The 27,989-nt window shown below is 39.8% G+C and overlaps 1 protein-coding gene across 1 annotated transcript; it reads right to left on the bottom strand.

Annotated features, from left to right (window-relative positions):
• Positions 1-277: 277 nt before the first annotated feature.
• diras2 (DIRAS family GTPase 2) lies at positions 278-27,578 on the bottom strand. Its single transcript, XM_003216418.3, has 2 exons — positions 27,244-27,578; positions 278-6,231 (listed from the first exon to the last, which is right to left on the bottom strand). The coding sequence occupies exon 2, from the start codon at positions 6,190-6,192 to the stop codon at positions 5,593-5,595; it is 600 nt and encodes a 199-aa protein (XP_003216466.1). The 5' UTR covers positions 6,193-6,231; positions 27,244-27,578; the 3' UTR covers positions 278-5,592.
• Positions 27,579-27,989: the final 411 nt, after the last annotated feature.

The following is a 27,989-nucleotide window of genomic DNA, read 5'->3' on the forward strand; positions in this document are numbered from 1 at the left end:
GGGCAATGCTTCCATCATATGATGGGGGGAAGCATCACCGAGAAGGAGCTGTGAGCATGGTAACGGATTCACCCCACTATGCCTCTCATTTCTCTATGAAGCCAGGCAAAGCAATACACTTTACCTGTCCTTAGTGATGAAGGCCTACGACATTGAGGTGCAGAGAAAAGTACATCTCAACAAAAGGGCATTGTGTGATATGGGAACACTTACTTCTTTAGATAGCTGCATCTCCAGCTATACCAGATGCTCCAGCAATCAAAAGAAAATGATAATATTTGTAATTTAAAATGTTTATTTTCCATATCTTATATACAGAATATCACATTAAACTTATACATGAATTACATGATAACTAGATAATGAAACTGCAACAATAAATTACACTAAACATATATCTTAAGAGTTTGCTCATGTATAGAAAATTCATGCTTTGTGAGCAGCATACTTATCAATTTAATGTTGCCACGATGCTAAAATTCTTTGAAATTTTTGAACAGGTCATCCTTTTGTGTACATACATTTTTAAACAATTCATGTCTATTACTATTGCACTTAGAAATAAACCACAAAATATAATAAAGCTGTATAATTATTTTCCCCAAGATTTCCTTCCCTTTCTCTCTTTTCTATATATATATAATTTAAAAAAACTTGTATCAGTAATAGCAAAGCAGAACAAATATTTTGATAAACACATATATATGCAAAACCTATTATAAATTACAAGGACAACAGAAGGCTATATTATAAAATGTATCCTCCTTAAAATTACTGGCCCAGGAATAAATATTGCTTGTCTACAAGCCCTGCACTGATAAAATGCAAGGACATGAAACATTAACCATGGCTTATTATATTATGACAAAAAGGGGGTTGTACATGGAACAACAGCATAATATCAGACCAGCCCCACCTCCCATGACTTACAGGACAGGTCTTTACATGCAAAATTATCTGAAACTAGTTTGAAATAGATCAGCTCAATGTTTGAATTTGATTCTTCGGATTGCTACAAATGGATTAGGACTGCAATCACTGAGAGCATTTCAGGATAAGGCAAACTGAACCTTTCTTCCCATTATATAAGCTGCAATGAAGTTAAGAAGGATTTGTACCAGCTTTCTCTTGGGAGATGATGCATATTTGTAAGAGAGAAAATTGCAGAGTGGCTTGAGTAAGAGAGAAGGATGAAGTCCACCCCACCCCCACCCCCATTCAGCCTATGACCTATCCAGGTAAAAATGTTCTGAAGTATTTTCATAAAGATTTACTGGTAGTTCTTCTGGAACAAGGATATTTTGTGGTACAGCTCACAGTTACAAACCCTCTGATGTTCTGATGATGAGAACAGAGCACCCTTGCAACATCATGAAAATGTAGAATGACTAATGGAATGGCCTTGGATTTGACTCTAGATGGCTTGATTTTAATTATTGTCTTAATATTGCTGTTGTTTTTTGGCTTTAATGTACAGTATATGTTTATTTTTTTTACTGTATGTATGTATATTTATGGCATCAAATTGCTGCCTTTCTGTGAGTCCCCCTTTTGGGGTGAGAAGGGCGGGATATAAATGTAGTAGAGAAATAAATACATCACAGTTGCCACGCAGGGATCTTTAACCAAGCCCCCTCCATACATCCAGAAACACCTTGTGTCACATTGCTAAAGCTCCTCCTTCTTCTGCTGTCTGCTATTCTATTTTAGAACTACTAAATAGCTGACCTACTATATCTACAGATTCAACCATCCACAGCTTGAAAATATGTTTAATGCACCAAAGCTAATCTTGATTTTGCCGTTTTATATAGGGACACCATTTGATTATTCCATAGTATATAATGGGACTTGGCCATCCATGAATTTTTTTTGGGGGGGAGGGGGTGTCCTAGGACCAAATTCCAGTGAAAACCAAGGTCTCACTTTACTGTACTACACTCCCTCTGTACTGCAGAGGTCACCCATTGATCCTTGGTGCTTTAGCATTAATGTGAATGTACTGCCACTAGACAAAAACATTTAGCTGTATTCAAAGTGAGCAAACCCATTGAGACTTGATTTACTCTTGACTAATTTAAATGCCATTGAAGTTAGTGACTCTACTCCAAGTATGAGTAGGTTGGTGTGAAACCCTTTCCCACATGCTCCTGTCCAAGATAGTCATGGTGAAGGGAGCCAAATCAAGAAGAATAAAACTATACCTAATGATATAAAAGATATTCTCAAAATTTAAGATGGGTACCTTGCTTAACCAGCAATAGGCAACAGAAAATCATGATCACTCTTTTAAGTAGTGAGAGACTTGGAGTATAGCTAGTTTCTTGAAACTAGCTATACTCCAAGTCTAACTATTTAAAAAAGTGATCATGAACACCACAGAGTAGTAACCTTTAGCATGAGGTTTTGTCCATCTGGCCAGCTCTTGATGTGGCTATCATGTGCATGTATGGTTTGGGATACGGAGGAAATATTGTGAAAATAATAGTTCCATAGGCAGAGGCGGTTCAACCACCAGGCCAACTAGGCATTTGCCTGTGGCGCCATCTTATTGGTGGCGCCATCGAAGCAACTCCTGTCTCCTGCGGCCTGCCTCTGTAAGGTATTGAACTGCTTTTTCTGTTGATTTGTTGTAAAACATGATATTTTAGTGCTTAATTTGTAAAATCTTAATGTAATTTGATGTTTAATCGGCTTTTCCTTAATCCCTCCTTATTATCAAACATTTTTGCTTATCCAACGCTTTTATTTTTCAGTGATTGGTTTGGAGGGGGGGGGTGCCAAAATTCTGTTCGCCTACACTTGAAAAATACCTAGGGCTGGCTCTGTCCATAGGTGTGTAGAAGCTGGCCCAATTGGATTCCATACTACTCAAATAAATAGGTAAGGGGGAAGGGATAGCAGGGAGCACGGATGGCTGAAGACCCCAGGGAGCCAAACGGAATATCCTTGAATTTCTGACCCTTTTCACAATTTGATCCAAGGCACCTGCTATCACATGCATGCATATATGTGTGTCTCTTTTTGGACAGGGTACTGGAGTTTATTCTCTTGCTCTGGTACTGTGTCCCAAAACTGCTGCTGCTGTTTAACAGTGGGAAAGGGAAGCAATGGGAGGCCATTCATGCAATGAAGACACGACTGCTTGAAGGAGAAGGAAAATGTACTGCATCCACGAAAGCACCCTTGTTTCATTTCTCCACAAACTGAGACCAACTGCTTCTTCATGACCTATATCACCTCCTCTTTCTGCCTCTCCAGCTCTTTCTGGCCCTTGGCAGCAGCTGATGAGGGCAGGGAACATAAAACTGCACTGATGGAGTTATTCTTCAGTGCAAAATCTTGGCCTAGTTTCCAAATGGGTTGAAGCATCACTTTCTGTCATTTGGTGTGCCAGTTTTCTGAATAGATTCCTAAGTGGAAAAGATAAAAAAAAAAACCTTTCCTAGGTTGAAGCATCGCCTTCCAAATGGAACAAACCAATTATGTGGTTACATATTGAATAATTGTCCTGCTAAAGTGGATGCATTTTCTGCCAGTCAGAAAGAGAACTGACTTCATATAAAACTATACGAATACCTTCCTTATGCTCAGGAAGAGCATAGAAATAGAAAATGTCCTTTTCTAACAGCATTCTCAGTGCATTGTGATCCAGAGGAAAAATAGAAAATGAAATAATTTCTAGCTTTGGGAATTGAAATCATTTTTGGGAAGTGGGATGAAGACTCAAATAGGTGTATTTGACTGGTTCCTTCATCTGGGGAAGGCATCAATTATGCATAACCTATATAAAGTGTGGAAGTGGTTTCAATAAAGTATGTAGTACTGAAATCCCTGATGACTGGTGGTTTCTTGTCTATGAAGAAGTGAATCAGCCTGGAATTTAGTCTGGATGCTAAATGAGGACCCAAAAATGCCAAACTCTATCCCCAATGGATGGTTATTCATAGTAAATAATGTTGTCTTACCATTACTAACAGCAGTTCTGCAAATATTCATGTAAACTTTAAATCCTTTAGGTAATAGATTGTCATGAGTGTTGTAAGACAGAAATCAAAATATATCACTAGCATGTTAAGTACTGTAGAAGTTTGCCTTGCAGAGTGTACCCTTTGAAAAAAAAAGTAAGTTTCTCTTCTACCATCTCATCACACAGGGGTCATTTGCCCCTGGCCCCACCCCATTAATCCCTGAAGTGGCAAGGAAGCATGACAAGATGTTTCTTCGCCAACGACAGAGAGGTAACTGGCATTCCTCTCTCCTTTTTGCCATCTGATGGGGGAAAGGGCAATGCAGCAATTCTCATTGACAACCTTCCTCCTGTTTGATGGGGACAGGGTGCCAGTGTGAGTCTTGTCCTGTTCCCCACCTATGATGGGTGAAAAAGGCACCCTGTGAGCCTGCAGTTTTGATGGCGATTGCCAGTGAAACAGAGGGAGTCTTATCTGTATGTTGAGGTCCCTAGTGTATCCACCATCCTAATCTTTTTCTCATTATCTTGGACTATTAATGTGTAATGTTTGAAATGAGATATTTGTAAATGGAGGGTCTTGGATAGAGGGCCTATTTTGGGAGAAAGATAGGGAAAAAATAAGGGGATAAATAAAAAACAAACAAAGTGACTATGATGTATGTTGTGGACAAGAATAAACAATTGGAGCCACATGTTAATGGGGACTAGGGAGTGAAGACTGGTCCATACCCGTGGGTATAGACAAACTCTTCTGGGATGCTCAATGAACCACAAAAGTGAGAGATACATCACACAGACCAAGGGTTGTTCACCTGCATTTTAGGAGATACAGAATTTTGCATTTTAGCAATATCATTTTACCTTAACCCTAAATTTAGAGACACTTCCAAATATATGTGTCTATACGTATGTTGATATATGTGTGTCTACACATACACATACTTAGTATATGTACTCGTATGTATATCAACCTCATGTATAAGTCAAGGGCAGGTCCAGGTGCCAAAACTATGGATCTTGACATGACCTGTAAATAAGTCAAGGGTAAAACTTAGGGGCATGTAACAAAAGATGCAAAAGATGGAGAAAAGGAAAATGATGCCAAAGAACTTACAAAAGTCGGGGAGCTATAACTTACATTGACAGCTAAATAAATCAGCCCAGTTCTATGGTGCCAATTTTTGGATAAAATTTCTAAACTTATGCATGTGTATATACAGTACATTCATACATTTGGAAGTGTATCTATGCACATCTTTGAAGCATTTTTGTAATTCTACAGATAGCATTAGCATAAATCTTTAAAGAACTAACTCCTTTTCCTTATATTGTGATAGTGATGCTGGTGGAAATTCTTAATTATGGATGCCTTATTTCCTAGGACACTGAAATTAAGTATCTCTGGTTCTTTGGAACTACTCTTGTTATGAATGGCTAATTTATAAAAGGATGACTTTTTGATCGTACATAGTACAGTACATTTACTCCACTGTGTTTGGTTGTACTATATTCCTTTCCAAATAGCCAATGATAAAATAGTCTCACATACTATGCGATATATAGGCATAAAACCTGTACAGTCAGGAGAAAGTCTTGATGATGCTCCAAGATTTCTGCCTTCACATGACGACACACTTGCCTTTCAGCTTCTCTTTTCTTTTCTGCTGCTTACTTTTTTTGCCATCGATCTGTAAACTTACAGTCCGACGTTTCTCCAGGTTCAGTAGCTCTTGGAACAACTCCTTCACATTGTGATTTGTCTTTGCAGAGGTCTCCATAAAGGCACACTTCCACTTCTTGGCCATGGCTTCTCCATCAGGTGTCTGCACCTCTCGGTTGTGGTCCTCATCATTCTTATTTCCCACCAGCATGATGGGAATGCTGTCTATATCCCCTTTAATCTGACATATCTGTTCATAGATAGGTTTGAGTTCCTCCAAGGACTGCCGGCTTGTGACAGAATAGACCAAAATGAAAGCGTGTCCTTTGGAAATAGATAAACGCTGCATGGCAGGGAATTGATGGCTGCCTGTTGTGTCAGTAATCTGCAAAGTACATATGCTCTTATCACAGCTGATCACCTGCCTGTATGTGTCTTCAATTGTTGGGATGTAACTGTCTCTGAATGTTCCTTTCACAAACCTCAGGACCAGTGAACTCTTGCCAACTCCTCCTGCTCCAAATACCACCACCCTGTAATCATTGCTTTGTTCAGGCATGATTTTCAAGGTATGTGATGATCAACAAGGGAAGAAAACCTATGGAGATAAAATATGAGCATTAACTATTACATGGAGAGATGGCTCCAAAGAAATTCCAAGTCTGAAAAATTAGACAAATATAGTGTATTATTTTATCACTTCCGTGCTAGCAATGATAAAGCCAGCTTCATCTCAGGCCCCTTCTACACTGCCACATAATCCAGATTATCAAATGAGATAATCCACATTATCTACTTTGAACTGGATTATATGAGTCTACACTGTCATACAATCCAGTACAAATCAGATAATCTGGATTTTATATGGGAGATTGCCACACTCCTTTCCAAAGCAGATCTGTATAGTGGTATCAAACACTGATTGTTTGATTCCAGAACCAACGAGAAATAAAATGTATTTATTTGCCCCATTTATACCCTGCCTTTCTCACCCCAAAGGGGACTCAAGGTGGCTTACACATGGCACAATTCGATGCCCTAAAACACATATAAAATCAAAGCTTAAAATATTAAATATTTAAAAATTTTAGACATAAAAATTCAAACATTACAACAGTTAAAAATCACGCCAACCAAAAAATCATGGTCTAAAACCATTCCAAGGTCATTATACATTTTAGACATCCATTCTTGTACTGCATAGTTATCCAAAAGTTTGATCTCAGAGCCAGGTCCTCACTTTCCTTCTGAAGGCCAAAAAGGAGGGTGCTGATCCTGGGGAGGGAGTTCCACAGCTGAGGGGCCAACACCGAGAAGGGCCTGTCTTTGTCCCGCCAGCCGTGCCTGCAAAGCAGGTGGGACTGAGAGCAGGGCCTCCCCAGATGATCTTAATCTACGAGGTGGTTCATAGGGGAAAATATGTTCAGACAGGTAAGCTGGGCCAGTACTGTTTAGGGCTTTGTAGGTTAAAGCCAGCACTTTGAATTGTGCTCAGTAGCAGACTGGCAGCCAGTGGAGATGGCGTAGCAGGGAGGTTGTGTGCTCCCTGTACGCCGATCCGGTGACCAACCTGGCTGCCGCCCGTTGGACCAATTGAAGCTTCCAAACAGTCTTCAAAGGCAGCCCACGTAGAACGCGTTGCAGTAATCTATTTGGGATGTAACCAGAGCATGGACCACCATGGCCAAGTCAGACTTCCCAAGGTACAGGCGCAGCTGGTGCACAAGTTTTAATTGTGCAAATACTCCTCTGGCCACCGCCAAAACCTGGGGTTCCAGGCTCAGTGATGAGTTCAGGAGAACTCCCAAGCTGCGAACCTGCATCTTCAGGGGGTGTGTGACCCCGTCCAACACAGGCTGTAACCCTATACCCTGTTCGGCCTTACGACTGACCGCGAGGATCTCTGTCTTGTCTGGATTCAATTTCAATTTGTTCGCCCTCATCTAGTCCAACACAGTGGCCAAGCACCGGTTCAAGACCTGGACAGCCTCCTTAGTGACAGGTGGAAAGGAGTGACAGAGCTGGACATCATCTGCATACAGATGACACCGCACCTCGAAACTCCGGATGATATCTTCCAATAAAAGAGCTTATTGTTGGCCAAACCACAAAGAAAAACTAATTTCTTTGGAATGCTTAAGTTGGTCTTTTAGTGATCACAGCATTCCTTTCTAAGTGATTGCAGACTGCCTCCTTATTGATCTGTTCCAGAATCTTCCCTGCTATTGATGTCAGGCTAACTGGATGGTAATTGTTTGGGTCCTCTTTTTCCCCCTTGTTGAAGATAGGGACAAGATTTGCCCTTCTCCAGTCTGCTGGGACCTCTTCTGTTCTCCAAGAACTCTCAAAGATTATTGCCTGTGGTTCTGAAATCACTTATGCTAGTTCATTCATTACCTTGGATGTAGTTTATCTGGCCCTGGAGGCTTGAATTCATTTAGTAATATAAGGTAATAACCACAGAGCCTCTGCAAAAATCTGTGCTACTGCTGCATGTATTTCTTTTGCCATGCACAGCCCCCTTCTCTCCACAAAATGGTTTCCTAGCAGAAAATGTCAGATTTTTTTTAGGACAAGTCAGGGTTTGCTGATGTCAAGGATTGGCATCAGGGGGCTGATTTTAAAAAAATCACTCAGGAGCTACTCCTCTTCACATATCCAGTCAGCTTCTTCACCCACGTCTCACTCTGGCTCAGAGAAAATGAGCAAAGCAGAGTTCCACTGGGCATAAAGCATTATCGGGAAATATTTCTTCTATATGCATCTTGTTCTCTCATCTCTCCTCCCACGCCCATTTTTAAAAAATCATTTGAAGAAATACTTTTTATTAACTGAATATACCTGATTCACTGAAATGCTATGGCTGTGTATAGTACCTCTAATAACTATTACCATAGGGAAACATATCATTTACAAAAACTAATTTGTATGTACATCTTTATGGGAATCCCATTTACTAAGATAATAACATCTGTACCCTTGAAAGTAAATTTTGTAAAACCAGACAAATCTAGAAAGAAAAAAAATTCACTGATGTGTATTTCTAATGCAAGTTAAAAATCTCTCATCTGGAATTCCAAAATCCAAAATACACAAATTCTCTAAAGTGGCTGAGATAGTGATCAAATTTTGCTTTCTGACAGTTTGTTGCGGACATACTTTGTTAAATGTACACAATTATTTAAAATATAGATAAAGTTACTTTTAATTGATGTGTATAACGTATATTTGAAACATAAATGAATTTCATGTTTAGACTTGGATGCCATCTCCAAGATTATGTACATACGTATATGCGAATACAGGTACTACAAAATCTGAAAAAGCCAACTTCCCAAATCCTTCTGGTCCCAAGCATTTTGGATATGGGATACTCAACGTGTATATAACTTGGTTTATTGCAATGTGTAGATAGTTGTATGCTGTGTGTGTCTGTGATTATATATGCATTGTTTCCTTTTAGTCCTGTCCCTAGAAAAGGATCCCTTATGAATTCAGGTCAGTTCACTCTGAGCAAATGTGTACAGATCTGAAGCGTGATTATCCTACTTTCAAATATGATCTAATATATTTTGTGACATCTTTTTTACAGAAAACATAGCTTCATATTTCTGAAATACACAAATGTCTTTTAACTGAAGGGTTTTGCCATGCTACACTGGGCTTTTTTCTCTTAGGCAAACCACTATATGTAATTAATCTTATTTTACATAAGAGCTTTTCATCCATGGAATGGAAAAGGGATATGGGTGGCTCTGATTGTAACAGGATTTCAGAAACTGTGTCATCAAAAATGCTTTTGAATTGTTTCATTATATTTTGGTGTCCTGAGTTACCTGGCTTTTTTTCTGTTATAGAGGGAATGCATTACAAAGGCAGTATTTTTCAGGATAATTTTCACTTGTTCTTTTTCTAGACAATATACTGGGAATGTGTATTTTGCTGCAGTTTTAAGTGCCATTTGTTTCTTTCCCCAGTTCTGCATTACCGATTCTAATATGAGAAAACACTGGAGTGCACTAGTGCGCATTGATTAAACACCACAACAAATTTGATATGATTATAAGCATAGTGCCATGCATGTACTGTTATACTATTGCATTTCTTCTATTCTAGGTGCACCCCCCCCCCCATATAAACATCTCTAAAAATGGGATGCATCTTAGAATTGCAGGTATATTTTGTGTATTTTTGCTGTTTATGGTGGTGGTCCTGAAATATGACATCTTAGAATTGAGGAAATATTGTATTAAAATGATCACATTAAGGAAACACCATGCAAAAATAGATACCACCACAATGCAACCAGAATGATGTTGTCCTACATTAGTGGTAGCACTGTTTTCAGGCTCATATACTCAAGGTATACATAAGAGAAATACAGCTTGCGATCTCTGAATAGTCTCTTCCTTAAGTACATTATTCTCCCTCCCAAGCTACTCTGCCCATTGTATTTTTCCCCTACCACTGTCACAGCCACTGACATCAACAGGATTTCAGCCCAAGTATATTTTGTTTTGTTTTTTTATCCATGTCCTCATGTGCATGCGTAATGGGGTGGGCACAGGCAAATAAATGGAAGGAACTGAAACCCACAGCTGACTGCACAGGCTCACATTCTATAATTAGAATACTAGAATCATAGAGGTGAAAGAGACCACAAGAGGCATCCAGTCCAACCCATCTGCCGTGCAGGAACATAGAGTCAAAGCATTCCTTTGACTCTCTACCTAGAGAGATCAGGCAGGCCCCTACCCTCCTCTCCTTCCGGAAGAGCTTAAAAACCTGGCTCTTCCAAAAGGCCTTCAATGTTTAATGGTTGCTGGATTGATCTATCTGTCCATTCCATAATAGTCCCATTGTTGTTGTCTTGCCATTTTATACCGCACTTTATTGTCCATTCAACTGTGAAATTTCCTTTCCCCATTTAGTAACACTCTGCACTTTCCCTGGGATCTACGACATAGTCTCCTGTTTTTAATACTGTATCCTGCTTGTTGATTTTAATGATTTTTTTAATTGATGTTGATGTTTTTTATTGGGATAATTGTTTTATTGCTTTGTTACTGTTATTTGTTTGTTTTATCGGGCCAGGGCCCATGTAAGCCGCCCCGAGTCCCTTCGGGGAGATGGGGCGGGGTATAAAAATAAAGTTGTTGTTGTTATTATTATTATTATTATTATTATTATTATTATTATTATTATTCCTGACAGATGGCCATCCAGCCTCTGCTTAAACATCTCCAAAGAAGGAGACTTTACCACACTGAGGTACCATATTACACTGTCAAACAACTCTTACTCTGAGGAAGTTCTTCCGAATGTTTAGGTGGAATCTCTGCAATTTGAATCCATTGCTCTATGTCCAACAATCTCATCACAATGACCAAAATTGGCAACATACACCGGTTCCTCTCCATTTGCCCCACGGAGCTCACCGGCTCCCATCCCACGACATACAACAATTTCCGGCAGGGTGCCATGGTCCAAAAGGAGAGGAACCGGTGCATGCTGAGTGTTGACAACACAGGAGGCTTCCTGTGTTGCATGAGCAACAATAAGGGGGAAATGGGCAGTGGATGCTTCCCCTCATGAGGTGGGGTTAGGGGGTAAGTCAAATGATGATGATGATGATGATACTCAGGGCAGTTTCCAACATGGCAAAATATGCAATTGCCAAAAGGAAACCATACAACAAATTAAACATAGTAAAAACAATAAACATAAAACAAGAACATACAATTCAAAACAATCACAAAAATTAAAATCCAGTTACAATATGCTCCATCAACGGGGCAAAAAAAATTATGCCAGGGCTTAAGGGTTGGCATAACCAATTATAAAGTGCTAGGCAAAACTAGTGCAATGGAGTAGCATAGGGCAAGGAAATGGATAAAGTGCAGAGCAGGGTCCTTGCTAACAACCAGAGGGGCCTGAGATTAATCCTGCTCAAAAACCCTCTGGAACCACCAAGTTTTCAGGTCCCTGCAGAAAGAGGACAGTGTAGGGGCTCCTCTGATCTCTTTGGGAAGGATGTTCCAAAGTTGGGGAGCCACTACCGAGAAGGCCCTCTCCCTCGTCCCCACCAGCCAGGTTTGTGATGTTGGTGGGAGTGAGAAAAGGGCCTCCCCAGCAGATGGCTGTGCTGGTTTGTAAGGGGAGATGCGGTCATTAAAATAAGCAGGGCCTGAGCCGTGATACAGGACAAGGGGCAAAGGGTTCTCCATGCTCTCCTCCAGGTACCGCCAGATTCACCCCATTACTTGGCGATTCCAGTGGAAAATGTCATGAGGTTCTACTAATTTCTAGAGCACCAGAAAACAAGCCTGCCCCTTCCTCAATGTGACATCCTTTCAACTATTTAAACAGCTATCATGGCTCCTCTCAATCTTCTCTTATCCAAGTTAAACATACCCAACTCCCTAAGACATTCCTCATAGGCCATAGTTTCCAGACCTTTTACCATTTTGCTCACTTTTTTCTGGACACGTTCCATCTTGTCCTTCTTGAATTGTATTCCAGATGAGATCTGACCAAAGCAGAATAGAGTGGGATTATTGCTCCCCATGATCTAGACATTATACTCCTATTGATGCAGCCTAAATCACATTGGCTTTTTTAGCTGCCACACAGGACCTAGGTTTTCTCAGTATGTAAGCAAACCTAGGGCTGCCCCCCCCCCCCCGAAATTGTGCCTCCCACCCCAAACTCACCGGCGGCGGTGGTGGCGACCATTGGGTCACTCGCTGCAGAATGAGGAAGTAATTGGTATTCTCGTGAGATCTCGTGAGATTTCGCAAAATCTCATGAGAATACAAAATACTTCCTTGTTCCGCAGCAAGCGACTCAATGGTCGCCGCCGCCGCCCACCGCGACCACCCACTGCCATCGCTTCGAGTGCGCCCAGGAAGGGCTGCACCCGAAGTGGCGGCTTCATGGGCCTCAATGAAGAACCGGGCCTGCTGCCCATCATATTGATGACTCATTGTCCACCTTGTGGTCTATTAAGGTGCCTAAATCTTTTTCACATGGACTGTTTTCAAGCCAGGTGTCACACATCCTACCCTGTTTCCCCTAAAATAAGACATCCCCAGAAAATAAGACCTAGTAGAGATTTTGCTGAATTGCTAAATATAAGGCCTCCTCCAAAAGTAAGACCTAGCAAAGTTTTTGTTTGAAAGCATGCCCAACAAACAGAACACTAGAGCATGCAGGATCGGTAAATGTACGTACCATAGAGTGTTGTACATGGAAATATTGATAGTAACAAGAAATTCTTGATAGGATTCACAGTTTGTCTGGTTATGCTGGTTTGTGATGACAACTACTGTACAGTATATAATAAATGATCATTTTTTGTTCAACAATTGTGAATTCTTCTTCATGGAAAAAGAAGACATCCCCTGAAAAAAAGACCTAGCACATCGTTGGGAGAAAAAATTAATATAAGACACTGTCTTATTTTCGGGGAAACACGATATGATCTATATAGGGAATTTCATTTTTTTATCAAAATATATATCTTACATTTCTCCTTGTTGAAATTCATTTGTTAGTTTTGAGCCTGCTTGCTAGTCTGTAAAGGTAATTTGGGGTTCCGATTATGTTCTCTGGGGGATTAGCTATCCTTCCCATGTTAGTTTTACTTGAATTCAGTTAGGCTTCAACTGTCTTGAATTGGCAGAGACAATCCAAATTAATTAACATTTTAGTCCCAAAGCAGAATGGATAGAAAACATCAATACAAAGTATCATTGAGCCATTTGATTGGAATTACTTCCTAATGCAATATAAACAAATAAGGGTGGCACTATGTTCTCATATCTATTGGAAATGTGAACTATCAATCCATTTGAGATCTCCTTATCACTGTTGCCTTGCACTTGGGAAACCCATTTTCGTGTATCATTTCAATATTTTAAGATATTTGCTCCATCCTTACCCTCAAATATATATAGGGCTATAGCTTTCCATGGGCAACATCCCAATAAAAACATTAAATTGCTTTGTGGTTAAGACCACAAAACTTTTTAGCATTTGACAAGCATTCACCTCCCCTCTTGCCTTTACCCTCCACCAGCAGTTTCCATGCTAACATGCACCATTTTCTTTGATTCACACAGGGGTGGGGAGTTACATTGCCAAAATAAGTACTGAAATCTGAAAAATGAATGAACTAAATTCAGCTTAACAAAATACAAATGAAAATATTCCAAAAGAAAACAAATCTGAAAATAATTTAAATCTAAAAAGCAATGAGAAGAAGATGTGCATTCTCTTTGTCTCCCATGAACATCCCTTATATTTGTAGCTTACATAGAATATGGTGAGGAGTATAGGGCTGTGTGTACACTCTAAAAACAATGCATCTGGACACCACTTGAACTACCATGGCTTAATGCTTTAGAATCTTGAGATTTGTAGTTTGGTAAGGCACCAACACTCTTTGGCACAGGAGGTTAAAGAGCTAGTAAAACTACAACTCCCAGTATTCCATAGCATTCTGTCATGGCAGTTCAAGTGGTGTTGAAATGCATTAGAAATATTTTAATCAATTGATGCCATCAATTAATTGACAAAATATTGTATGTTTGTTTTACGTGGTTTTGTTTGTACAATTAACATGTACAAATTTGTATTTAGTATTTCTACAGTGTAGATGTATCCTAAGACCTAAGTTGTCATATACCTAAGCTGTCATATATCTAAATTGTTTGCATTCCATCTTACACTCAGGGATAAAGGAGCTGTTTTATCAGCTAAAAATGACAAATGTTAAAATCACTATAATGTAACATTCTCCTGAGTGAGTGTGAGGATTGAAGAACCTTGCTATAATGAAATGTTTAATTACAGTTACTGAGCAGGCTGTTTTCCAAGAAATTATGATATCCTCTTAGGATTGCATGTTTCTAGGCAGGAGGGAACGGTGTCTTTGAAACTGGATCAGTTTGTGAAAAAAGCTGAGGATAGTCAAGTGAGGGGGAAAATGAGGATATTCTTTGAGATCTATTCTTTGGTGTTGTACATCAGGCTGAGCCTTGAAGCAGGCTGGGGAGGGGCTGTTGCTTTTGCCAAATCTGCCCACTACAAAATCTGCCACCAATATACATATAACAGTCTCACACCCAATTCATCTATATAATTAGACCAGTGTTGTAACACTGGAAGGTTGGACAGAAAAGATTGAAGGAATCTGAAAAACTCTGGCCAGAGTTGTCAAATATCTTCTTTGGGAGATAAGTCAGGAGCCTACAACATAGCAGGTACCATTTCCCCCCAAAAAGCATGAATATCCCAGCCAGTTTACCAGCTGTTAGGATTTCTGGGAGTTGTAGGCCAAAAACATCTGGGGGGGGGGGGGCAGGTTGAGAACCACTGCTCCAAAGGGAATTCAGCCTAAGTGCTGCACTGCTAGAACTTCTCACTCTTCAAGAGGAGCAGGGGAAGTGAACATTACATTTTTTGGCATTACAGATTGATACTTGACTGTCCTGAAGATTTAGAAAGCAACGAGGAAAAAAACTTAGTTTTTGCTGTGTTGATAGCAGTAGACGTAAGTGCATGAGAATTGGTCTTCTGCATCTCTTGCCCTTTTTTCGTTTTCCCGAGTAAAGGAGCTGCATGTTCAAGCGGAATTTCAATCAGGCTGATTAATAATGCAAAAAATGGTTTTCCAAATCATTTTAAGTACAGTCCTAGAGACTTAGCCAAGTCGCACCAAATTTAGCTGTGGAGCATAAGATGCCAGGTTTAATTGAAAGGAAAGGAAAACTCTCCACTGAGTTCTTTTTCTGTTCAAACAAAAATCGCTAGCTCTCTTCTCATGAACAGCACAGCTTCTTTCATAAGCTCCCTTCCATGCAATCTAGACTCTTTGTAAAAAGCTGCCCATTAAGGTAAAATGGAGGAGAGCTCTACCAAAGAGGGAGGGAGGTCAAATCCTCAATGAAGATGCTCCATATACCCCAGAAAGCACTGTTATCATCAATCTACTGCCAAGATTTTGTCATTATTTGCAGATGAGAACTGTGCAGCTTTCCTGTGACTGCCTGTTACTCTTGCTGGCAGTTCAACAACCTCTGGAAGGCTGAATGATTCCTATCCTATTGCAGATCTGGCAACAAAAGATGCAAGCCCCTCCTAGAATCATAGAATAGAATAATAGAATCATTGAGTTGGAAGAGACCTTGTGGGCCATCCTGTCCAACCCCCTGCCAAGAAGCAGGAAAATCGCATTCAAAGCACCCCCGACAGATGACCATCGAGCCTCTGCTTGAAAGCCTCCAAAGAAAGAGCCTCCATTACACTCTGGGGCAGAAAGTTCCACTGCCAAACAGCTCTCACAGTCAGGAAGTTCTTCTAATGTGTTGTCGAAGGCTTTCATGGCCGGGATCACAGTGTTGTATGTTTTTCGGGCTGTATGGCCATGTTCCAGAAGTATTCTCTCCTGACATTTCGCCCACATCTATGGCAGGCATCCTCAGAGGCTGTGAGGTATGGAGAAAAACCAAGCAAAAAGGTTAATATATATCTGTGGAAAGTCCAGGGCGAGAGAGGTCAGTGTGACTGTTGCAGTTTATCACCTAAATTAGCATTGAAAAGCTTATCTGCTGTCTTCTTCCTGCCTCTGGGGCATCCTTTGTTTAGAGTCGTTAACTGCCCTTGATTGATTCATGTCTGGAAATCCTGTTTTCAGAGTGTTGCTTTTTATATACTATTTTGATTTTTGAGTTTTTTTAATACTGGTAGCCAGATTTTGTTCATTTTCATGGTTTCTTCCTTTCTGTTGAAGTTGTCCACATGCTTGTGAATTTCAATGGTTTCTCTATGTAGTCTGACATGATAGTTGTTGGAGTGGTCAAGCATTTCTGTGTTCTCAAATAATATACTGTGTCCAGGTTGGTTCATCAGGTGCTCTGCTATGGCTGATTTCTCTGGTTGAGTGAGTCTGCAGTGCCTTTCATGTTCTTTGATTCGTGTTTGGGCGCTGCGTTTGGTGGTCCCTATGTAGACTTGTCCACAGCTGCATGGTAGAGGAGAGAGGATCCCTCTTGTCTCCTGCAGAGGAGAGAGGATCCCTCTTGTCTTTTGCTGACCGTCAGTGAAAGATATATATTAACCTCTTTGCTTAGTTTTTCTCCATACCTCACAGCTTCTGAGGATGCCTGCCATAGATGTGGGCGAAACGTCAGGAGATAATACTTCTGTAACATGGCCATACAGCCCAAAAAACATACAACAACCCAGTTCTTCTAATGTTCAGGTGGAGTCTCCTTTCCTGTAGTTTAAAGTCATTGTTCCACGTCTTAGTTTCCAGAGCAGCAGAAAACAAGCTTGCTCCATCCTCCCTATGATTGCCCCTCACATATTTATAAATGGCTATCATGTCTTTTCTCAGACTTCTCTTCTGCAGGCTAAAGGCTGAGAGGAGACATTACCGCTATATCATCCTGCAGCTCTACTTGGCATTGCTGGGCCACTGCCTATTTTTGACACATGGCCCTTTCATATATAGAGAGATGGGGGGGCACTTACAAACTTGCAGAGATGCCCAAAGGAAAGTAGAAGCTATTCTTGAGAAACCTTGTGAGTCTTAATATGCTACAGTAATTGCTCAAGGTCTGCAATGGGTCATGATTGCTTTTAAATGGCTTTTCTTATGGACTCTTGCAGTTCTCAGAGGTAGAAGGAATCACAGACAACACATTATGAGGGACATTGAATAATAAGTTCAACAATTGCAGTAAGTTAATTGAAAATTCTGCTTTCATAGAAGCAAACTGCATGTGATGACAAATGCATGAATACAACAGGCATGCAATATTTGTGTTATGTAAGTAGTAGCCATAGAACTGAACAGGATGGGCAGACAGTAGATCCGGACTGATCTCTGGGTAATTTGCAACAGAGTGGTATGGATTTCTCCCAGTTGGCTAACAATTGCATAATGTCCCACAGGCTAAATCACACTATTGAAATGAATAAAGTTTGCCACACCTCAGGGAGATTCTAATGTGCAAGGTATGTGTGCTGCAATTCACTCTCCTCTTCACATAAAAATTCTGGGCTGAGATTCTGAAACGTTTTCATCTCATGCATGCCCTTTTCATGATGCATCTATTGGTTGATTACTGGGTTATTAATAGAATTAACAATGTAGACCCTACATGTCTCAACTCTACTTGTTACACCATAGAAAATGGGGAAGAGACCATTTTCTTATTTGTTATGTTTTTCACCCAAAGTACAGGCTTCCCAAAGCGTCTTTTTGCAATCCAAAGCAAATGCCTATTGTTGACAGAGAGAACAACCACTGAGAAACAAATACCAGCTTGGGTGAGGCAATCTTTGCTATAACTGTGGAAGAAGGTTTAGCACTCGGCTCCATTCTCCACAGCCCAGCTGCTTCTCAGTTCTTCCTGTGATTGGTATTTCATTAAAATCATATCTGCAGTGCTCATTGGTCTTTACATGCTTTTAAGAAGGAACTGGGCTTCCAGGATTATGCTTCTGCAGAAGATTGCAAATTACAGGATGCATCTAGAGTTTAGGAAAGTTACATTTTTTATTACAACTCCCAAAACCCCCGATGCCGGTGGAGGTGGATCTTAAGAGTCATCATCCAAAGAAATGGTTTTCTAGGATCTCTGTATATTGAAAACATGTTATATCCTCCAACAGGTTACAGATGAAAAGCAACACCAGAGTGTAGTCAAGATGGCAATAAGGAATAAGAAACAAGCTAGAAGAAGCTTCAGCAGTTTGTTTTCACCTAAAACTATAGGAAAGTACAAGATTCTTTCACCTCCTCTCCTCTCTCTCCTGCTGTTTGAGTGCAAATTATCTTTGTATTTTGAATTTGGTAATAATTAAACTAAGCTGAGGACAAAGAGAGAAAGTGGGAGGTGAAGAGAGAAAGTGGGACATTGTAAAAACAGCTAGAAAAGTGGGATAGCAGAGATTAAGCGGGACTTTTCTGCCAAACTGGGACAGTCAGAGGGTGTGACAGTCTAGTAAATATGCAGCAGCCTTACCCTATAAGTACAGAGACCAGCATTTTGCTGAACTGTACATGATGACTTCATTTATAAATGGAAACAATGTCCAGGAAGCTTGCCCATCATTCATTGATCACAATGCTCTGCTTCTGATTAGACAAAGTGACTGGCATGCATTCAATGAACAGTCATTAATTCTGCTATTTTGAAGGCCTCAGCAGCCAGAGAACACTCTGTTCAGATTCATTGTATTTCAGCTAAGCTAAGGCTGAATCACTGAGGAAGAACTATTCCAACCAGCATTTGGGATACAGCATCAAAGCGATTTTAAAACTGTATTTAATCTTATGCAATGGTACAAGAAATACTTTTTAAGGCTGTATATCCACTTACCAGGAGGTAAATCCTACTCAATGGAATAGGATTTATTTCTTCACTACAAGTATCTTCTAGTACATTTTACAGCGCATGTTGTGCTATTGATAAAATAGGGTCTATTTAACTGGGAAGTGCTGATGTACTTGGGTCCATCTTATATGCTTCCCATAGGCCACTGAATAGACAATGAGCGAACTGCATCGGCCTTTGGCCTGATCTAACATGATTCCTCTTAAGTTCTTATGAATGTGGATCTGATTATATGTCACCCTTTTTTCTATAAACTGTTCTTTCTTTAGTACTCTTAGCACCATTCACAATGCTCCCTATGACTCAACCACCCTTTGCAATTTGGGTGCAGCGTTCATAACAGAGTACCCATCCACACAATTGGGATGATCCAAAATCTTGGAAGCACTCAGATGGAGCCTGGAGATGATGTGGTCAAGGGTGTGAAGTAGCCTGATAAGAGATGAGAATATTTTTATATCAGAGAAGCATGACCTGTAGAGCACTGGGGCACAGCCCATCATTTTCCCTATGTATATTGTTCATGTGAGTAAAACAGAGCTCCACGTGCTTCCATTCTAAAACTAATGCCCTACACTTCATGCTGGCACAATAATGGATTGATATTCTTGATTTCATCATCATAGGTTAGGGATGTGGCACCAGTGTTTTTGTTTCAGCGAACTTTTGAACTGCAGTGAAAGGTAGAAACCTAAATACAATATCATGAAGGGTACATTCCATTCCTGTGAATAAAGCCAGTCCCCAAGTTACGAAAAATATAGGTGAATTTGTATGTAAATTGGAACAGATACATTTAAGTGTAACTCTAGCCATGCATATATGTGTATTCTTTGGATAGCATAGGGAAGGTTAACACACCTGTGGTGTTTATTTTCCTGTTGGTGCCTCTGTTCAATATATTTCACCTCACTTTCTGTCCCTGTGAAAATGGGATTTTGAAAAAAAATGGCTTGTTGTGGAAATGAGGATTGGTGAAAAAGCTTCAGTGGAAACATCTTTTCCCCATGACAACTCTGTCAGTAGTGAATGTCCCTTTTTAGGGATAAATCTCTTTCACTTCCTGTTGCCTTACTCCCATTCTTAACTATGAGTCATTTGTAAGTCAGATGTTTGTAATTTAGGGACTGCCTGTATATGAAACTATGGATAATAGTGAGCCTTATATTTGGACCATAATACAGTCAGTAGCATACCACAAAACCACACTGGGGCCCCTAGGGAGGTTTGCAAAGTGCCAACTCTTTCAGGGGATAATATTTTTTGAACATGAGGAGGTGAAACTATGGATATCAAATCTGTGAACTAGGAGGCCATGCTGTAGCATGTTATAACAATTGACTCGAAATGGAGTTTATATACATACAGTGTTCCCTCACTACTTCGCGGTTCACTTTTCGTGGATTCACTGTTTCGCGGTTTTTCAATAACCTCTAAAAGGAGAAGCCAAAGGGAGAAAAAAGGAGCCCAAGTGGCAACGGAAGAAGGAGGCGATTTATCAACACACGATTGATTGATAAAGACTTAAAATAGTCTATAACTACTAAAATAATGTATAAATATTAAAATAAATATAGTGTCCCTACTTCGCGGATTTTCACTTATTGCGGGTGTTCCTGGAACCTAACCCCAGTGATAAGTGAGGGAACACTGTATACATAAAAAGAGCTTGAAAAGATTGTTTTTGTATTCTAAATGTCAGAATTCTCTAGCTAGTACTACTACTACTAATAATAATAATAATAATAACAATAATAAACTTTATTTTTATATCCTGCTTCCATCTCCCCAAAGGGACTCGGGGCAGCTCACAAGGGGACAAGCCCAACAGCATAAGTTAAACTCACAGAATAATCAATTAAAAACATTATAACTACTTATGATGGTTGGAAGGCTCTGGGAACTTTAAAAAGTCATTTTCTGTGATCCACTCACATTAACAATACAGTTTTAAATACTACATATAACTCCCTTGCTGAAAGAGCTTCACTAGCATGAAACATTACAAACTAAAATAAAACATTAAAAGAACTGGTTGCCTTTTTGAAAAATGGGAGACTATGGTTTCAAAAATGTAATTATGGTAGTATCTTAATATTTAATATATGTTAAAATAGATGCGTGCATTAAAAATGATACATTGAAATTTAGTACAGTTGCTAATTCCACTTCATCATAAAGTGTTATTTTGAAGAATTGTAGTTTTAAAAAATTAAACATTGTTTTTAATCACTGAAATCATCCCAGCTTTCCAATGGCAAGATTTAAGATCACTTTGAAGAGGAAAAACAAAGAAACATTCATGCAATTCAGTGAATCTCATTATTGCCCGGCATTGATTTTTCGTCAGAGCTGCTGAGCATTAAGGAAAGAACCTTATGCAATCTGGAAATTGATGGGCTTTTACCAAGGCTGTTACTGTATGGTACATCCATCTTTTAAAAGGAGAGAGAGGGAGAGGGAGAAAAGAAGGATGCTCTTACTGTAGCCTTTGCTGGTCACTCTGACATAGACTCTCTTCCTGGAGCTTTAATTCAATGTCTACTGTGTTAGCAAAAGGAATTTAAAGAATGTGCTGACAGAGATTCCATTTAAAGACTTCAAGTGATGGATTCTGACCTTCCTCTCCCATAATTCATTAATGCATTGTATTTCTTGGCTTGTCTGTAAAGCATCTCATCCAGGAACCAGAAAACATAGATCCACCTTTGAATTCTGTTCTACCTGTGTGTTTATGGAAAAATGTTGGAAATTGTTTACATGTTTTCATTCTGCAATACAGCACAAGCCCCATATCTACAGGGGATATATTCCTGGACTTCGCAGGAATAAGCGAAACAATGGATAACAAAGAACTCTATTGAAATGAAGGACCGCTGACTCATGAATACCACAGAGATATGCTGGAGGTCCTTTGAAAAGGCTAGAAAGGCCATAATTTGTCAGAAGTTGATAAATAAAAACCACAGGTTCTGGTCTTACAGATATGAGGGCCCTACTATACATCTAAAAGCTTTGAGAAATTATTTTAAATGAAGAAAAAGATCAAATAGTAGCTCCATTTAGGATAAACACCCAACAGTTTTTACTCACTATTTTTAGCAATCAGAATTTCTATCAACCACAGTTTCCCAAAGCTCTGTTGTAATACTGGAAAAGGCTTGCCCAAATCAAGGTAATCCAAAGTGGTGGTATAGCCCTGTCTAGGACTCAACAGTTCCTGGTTGTTTAAGAGTTTCCAAGAAAGAAACAGAAACAAATGTAGTCAGAGGTCTTCCTGGTTAGTCGCAAGGCTGATTGGGGCATAGGGTGGCAAGCTGTGCTCAACAGGGTTATACTCCGCCTGAGGGCACAGGTCCGCAATCTGGGTGTTCTCCTGGACTCATCGTTGAAACTTGAAGCTCAGGTGTCAGCAGTGGCCAGGAGGGCAGTCACACAGTTAAAACTTGTGTGTCAGCTGCAACCGTACCTCAAAAAGCCTGACTTGGTCATGGTGGTCCATACCTTAGTTACTTCCAGAATGGACTACTGTAATGCACTCTACGTGGGGCTGCATTTGAAGATGGTTTGGAAACTTCAATTAGTGCAAAGGTTGGCTGCCAGATTGCTAACTGGTGCTAGCTACAGGGAGCATACCACACCCCTACTAAAGCGGCTGAATTCAAGGTACAGGTTATCACCTATAAAGCCCTATACGCTTTGGGTCCAACCTATTCTTGAGACTGCATCTCTTTCTATGAAACGGCGTGGGCTTTGACATCTACCGGGGAGGCCCTTCTCTCAGTCTCACCACCATCTCAAGCACGGCTGGTGGGGACGAGAGAGAGGGCCTTCTCGGTGGTGGCTTCTCAGCTCTGGAATACCCTCCCAAGAGAGATTAGGTTAGCCCACACCTTCCAAACCTTTTTATCCAGCCTAAAAACATAGATTTTAAAATGGGCCTTTGACCTCGATTAAGCAGAAATTGGTCCATATGAGGTTGACATTCTGGCACTTTAGTTTGCTAATTGATGGCAGCCAGTTTTTAACTACAGGTGTTCAGTGTTTCAAAATTGAACAATTTTATTTATATAATGTTGTGTGTGTTGGTAGTGGTTGTTGATATAAGTTTATGCATTATTGTTTTTATACTTATGTACTGTTTTATGTTATATGCTGCACCCTGGAGTGCTTTTGTAAGCTGCGCCAAATCATCATCAAATGATGATGATTATTATTATTATTACTACAACATATGATACTGGGTGGGAAATCTTGCCAGTTACCTGCACCAGAAAATCCAAGTCAAATGAACCAATTAATTGCCATATACAGTAGAGTCTCACTTATCCAACATAAACGGGCCGGCAGAACATTGGATAAGCGAATATGTTGGATAATAAGGAGGGATTAAGGAAAAGCCTATTAAACATCAAATTAGGTTATGATTTTACAAATTAAGCACCAAAACATCATGTTAAACAACGAATTTGACAGAAAAAGTAGTTCAATATGCAGTAATGCTATGTAGTAATTACTATATTTATGAATTTAGCACCAAAATATTACGATGTATTGAAAACATGGACTACAAAAATGCGTTGGATAATCCAGAACGTTGGATAAGTGAGACTCTACTGTACAAATGTAATATAAGACAGGTGTCTTCTTTAAAATCTTTTATTTATTTTGTAATTGGCTACCATATAACCATTAGTAGTATGCCTACTTTTCCCACTGGAACTAGTCTTTAACATCAAGCACAATCTATGATGCAATTCTGCTAGGTAGCCTCCATTTTTCTTCATTGGAGCTTCCAAGAAGTCTGCCATGCATGTTGCATTAAACTCAAAGGAAGGTACATAGCTGTTATGATTGCTAGACACTGCCTTCTGTGTGTCTACTGTCTGAACTATTGTCCTAACATCCCTTGTGCATTAAAAAAAGAATTAATGGAAATAAACAGAGTTTTCTGTAACACTGGGGTGAGAGGGGATGCTATATTTATGACGCTGTGTTAAAAGGAATACATGGGATTCCAGCACTGGAAACTTATCAAAAAAAAAAAAACCTTTCTGTGAGCACTTTTAAATAGATAAAATGCATTTGAGATTTTTAAAAACAAAGAGGACCCTGACTTATTTTTGCAATGTGAGCTTTTATAGGCATTGTCTACTATCAGATACGTGAAGTTTGTACTTCAGGTTGACAGATTGATTGACATGTTGGGAGGGGATGAAGCTGTAAATAGCAAGCATGACCCATTTTCTGAGTGTGAATAACTCCACCCAAAATGATAGAATGAGCCTCCCCCCCAATTGGATCAGTGTAGGTGGGAAACAATAAAGATAGAGTGGGGCCTTATCTAATGAAAAGCAGATTTCATCTCATTTGGCTCATGAATCTGGGAAATGTATAGAGCTGGGGTGGGGTACAGGGAATTGCCAGCTGACATAATCAGAACATAAGGTGTTGACAAGCTAAAACATGTCCAGTAAAGGGAGGACAAAATGATCAATGGTTTGGAAAGCAAGCCCTATGAGGAGCACCATAGGTGACTGGGGTCCCTTCTACACAGCCATATAACCCAGAATATCAAAGCAGAAAATCCCACAATATCTGCTTTGAACTGGGTTATCAGAGTCCACTCTGACATATATTCCAGTACAAAGCAGATAATGTGGGATTGTGTTCAGCTGTGTGGAAGAGACCCAAGTCTGTTTAGCCTGGAAAAAAGGAGGCTGAGAAGGGACATGAGAGCTGTGTTTAAATATCGGAGAGGATTTCACATTGAGGAGAGGGAAAGCTTGTTTTCTGCTGCTCTGAAGATCAAGAGCCAGAGCAATGGATTCAAACTGCATGAAAAGAGATTCCACCTAAACATTATGAAGAACTTCCTAGCGGTAAAAGCTGTTTGGCAGTGGAACACTGCTTCAGAGTATGGCGGAATCTCCTTTTTTTGGAGACTTTTGAGCAGAGGTTGGATGGCCATCTGTCAGGAGTACTTTATGTGTTCCTGAATGGCAGTACGGCATTGGGCTGGATGGCCCTTGTCATCTCTTCCAACTCTGTGATTCTATATTGCTTTACACCAAATCAATGCCACAAATTTTGATGGATACCAGCACTCCAGAATTTTGGGTACAAGATTTCCACATTACCTATCACCCGATAATTTTTACTGCAAGTATCAGGGACAGAAGCAGACCCAAATGCCTGGGTCAGCATTTTATCATGGATCTATGACACCTGACCCAATAATATACAGTTACATATCTGAGCACATGAATCATGGCAAGAACTGTAAACTAGAGTCCAACATTTGGCCAAGATATGCGGCATTCCTCTACAGAGATTCATATGCCCATCTCAAGAAAGGTGTGTCCTTTTTTTAAAAAAAAAAAAACAAAAAACCTTATTCCCATCACTGTCATATTTTACCTGTGAGCATAAAAAGACATCTTGCTGCCCAGCAGGTTAATGCTAGAAGCAGATTACAGGCCTGGACAGATTATGTTCTGATTAAGCTATGCAATTTTGACAGATTGTGTGTGTGAGAGAGACTGGGAGAGAGAGAGAGATGGGAGCAAGGACGCTGCTACCAAGTAAATACTACAACAGACTTTTCCAGTTAAAAACCCGCTTCCTTTACCAAAGTCCTGCCTTTTTAAAATGATTCATGCATTTAGATAGTATAAAAAACAAAAATCCATATTAGTGACTGTCATAGAAATCAAAAGTACTTAGCACCCTTGGAAAGCTTACAAGAGATTGTGTTTTAGTTATCAAATAATGTTTTAAAGAAAAATATTACTTTAACGTAGCAGAGCATATGAAGCTTATCAACTATACTGGCCACAGGGTTGTTGTATGTCTTTCGGGCTGTGTGGCCATGTTCCAGAAGCATTCTCTCCTGACGTTTCGCCCACATCTATGGCAGGCATCCTCAGAGGTTGTGAGGTATGGGCACCTCTGAGGATGCTTGCCATAGATGTGGGCGAAACGTCAGGAGAGAATGCTTCTGGAACATGGCCACACAGCCTGAAAGACATACAACAACCCTGTGATCCCGGCCATGAAAGCCTTCGACAACACATTATACTGGCCACAGTTTCTCATGAAAAAATATTTAGAAATCCAATTGCATTCATAACTCATGTGGATCCTAGCTAAATCTTTTTCATAAGCAGGGCTATAAGGAAAGACACCAGTATACCTACATTTTGTTGAATACTGGTAGGACTTATTCTTCTTATATTAAACCAAGTTATAAACTTGACATTAGTACATCATGTTGGTTAAGCATCTTATATAATGCAATAGCTTGTATATTCCTACATCATCATTCTCCTAATTTTATGGAAAGCATATCTGTACTGAATACAGCGAATCCCTACTGAGAAGACATGTATTGATTTATGCTATGGATTGGTGTATGCAGTACAAATTTATGTTGTAAACTGCAGAGCAGAAAAACCTTTATAATTCCTGAGAAAGAAGAAGCATTCATGAGCATGTATGCCAATATCTATTAACATCCCATTTCAAATAAAAGAAAATGTAAGATTAACATTATGATTACATGACAAAACAGTATGGTATGGCATTTTGTACATGGTTTTGCATGCTTATGCCAAACCATATACAAAATGCCATACCATACTGAATGTTTTAATATAGCATATCTATATGTATGTATGTGTATAGACAGAGAGGAATATACATACACACACATATATAAATAAAACAAACATTTGAACTGGTAAAAACAGGGGAATCAGCATGCAAAAAGGAGCCCATCTCTGAAGTTTACCAACTCTAAATATGCTATAGACTTATTTAACAACTGATCCTCTTAACTCATATATTTCTTTCTCTCTGGATATGAAACTCAAACTGAACAGATTTTGAATATTTATTCTCATTTAATCTCTTGCAGATGGAAGATATAAGGAGCATGAGACAGACTTAAACCTACGATGAAAGATGCTGAGGCATAAAGTTCTCCATCACCAGCATCCCTTTGCATCCCCAAATCTCTTCTCCCTTTGGTTCCTCCCATGTCTTAATTTCAAATCTTGTAATATTTCACATCCTTGCCCCGATACATAGATGGAACCCACACGCGCTTCATTCCATGTTGCCACATATATCCTGTTTGTTATGCAACGTGCATCAGTAAAATATAGATGGTTATGGGGAAAGATGCAGAAGAGGCTTACCTGAGAAAAAGAAGTCAGATTGCTCTGCTTCAGTTTTTGCCTGTCATAGTAGCCAAGGCAATGCCTTTCTTCGGGAGAGATGTTAGTAGGCACTGAACAAGCTGGCTTCCCTCTTCCTTTTCTATCCACTTGGCAGGGCTGGCCTTGGATGCTGCTCCTTGCGTCGCTTGTGAGTCAGCCACTGGGTTGCAGATCCTCTCTTCCTCTCTGGCTGCCTGGGCTGTGGCTTGAATGCTACTGCGAATGAGGGAGATGCTCTCTCCCTTTTACACACATCCTCTTCTGGGGTGGACCAGCTGGAGCTTTGGCGGCTGCTTCTGTTGCTATTAGGAACCTAAATGGCGCCGGCCAAGCTCAGCAAAGCTTTTCACTGCCACCTACCAAAGAAAAGTGGCATAGCCGGCTTTCACCAGGGCTGGACTGTTCTCTATTTATCCTGAGCTTGTTCATTTCTGCCATTCATTTCTATGTACATCCCAAATTACAAAGTCTGGAGGAAGATTGTTTGGGATTACAACCCCCAGAATCCAGCCCAGACCCATGAGTGCAGCAATTTTATGGTTATAAATTAGACACAATGTGTATCCGCATTATTTCTTGCTTCATTTTTTTCCCCCAGAGTTAGGAAGGGATTCTTAGACTTTTTTCACTTGTGATCCCTTTCCACCCCAGAAATTTCTACACAACCCCAAGTATATCGGTATATAAAATAGTATAAAAATCAAATATTCACTGATAACAAATCT

The sequence above is a fragment of the Anolis carolinensis genome, chromosome 2, assembly GCF_035594765.1.
Source record: "Anolis carolinensis isolate JA03-04 chromosome 2, rAnoCar3.1.pri, whole genome shotgun sequence".
Taxonomy (NCBI): Eukaryota; Metazoa; Chordata; class Lepidosauria; order Squamata; family Dactyloidae; genus Anolis; species Anolis carolinensis.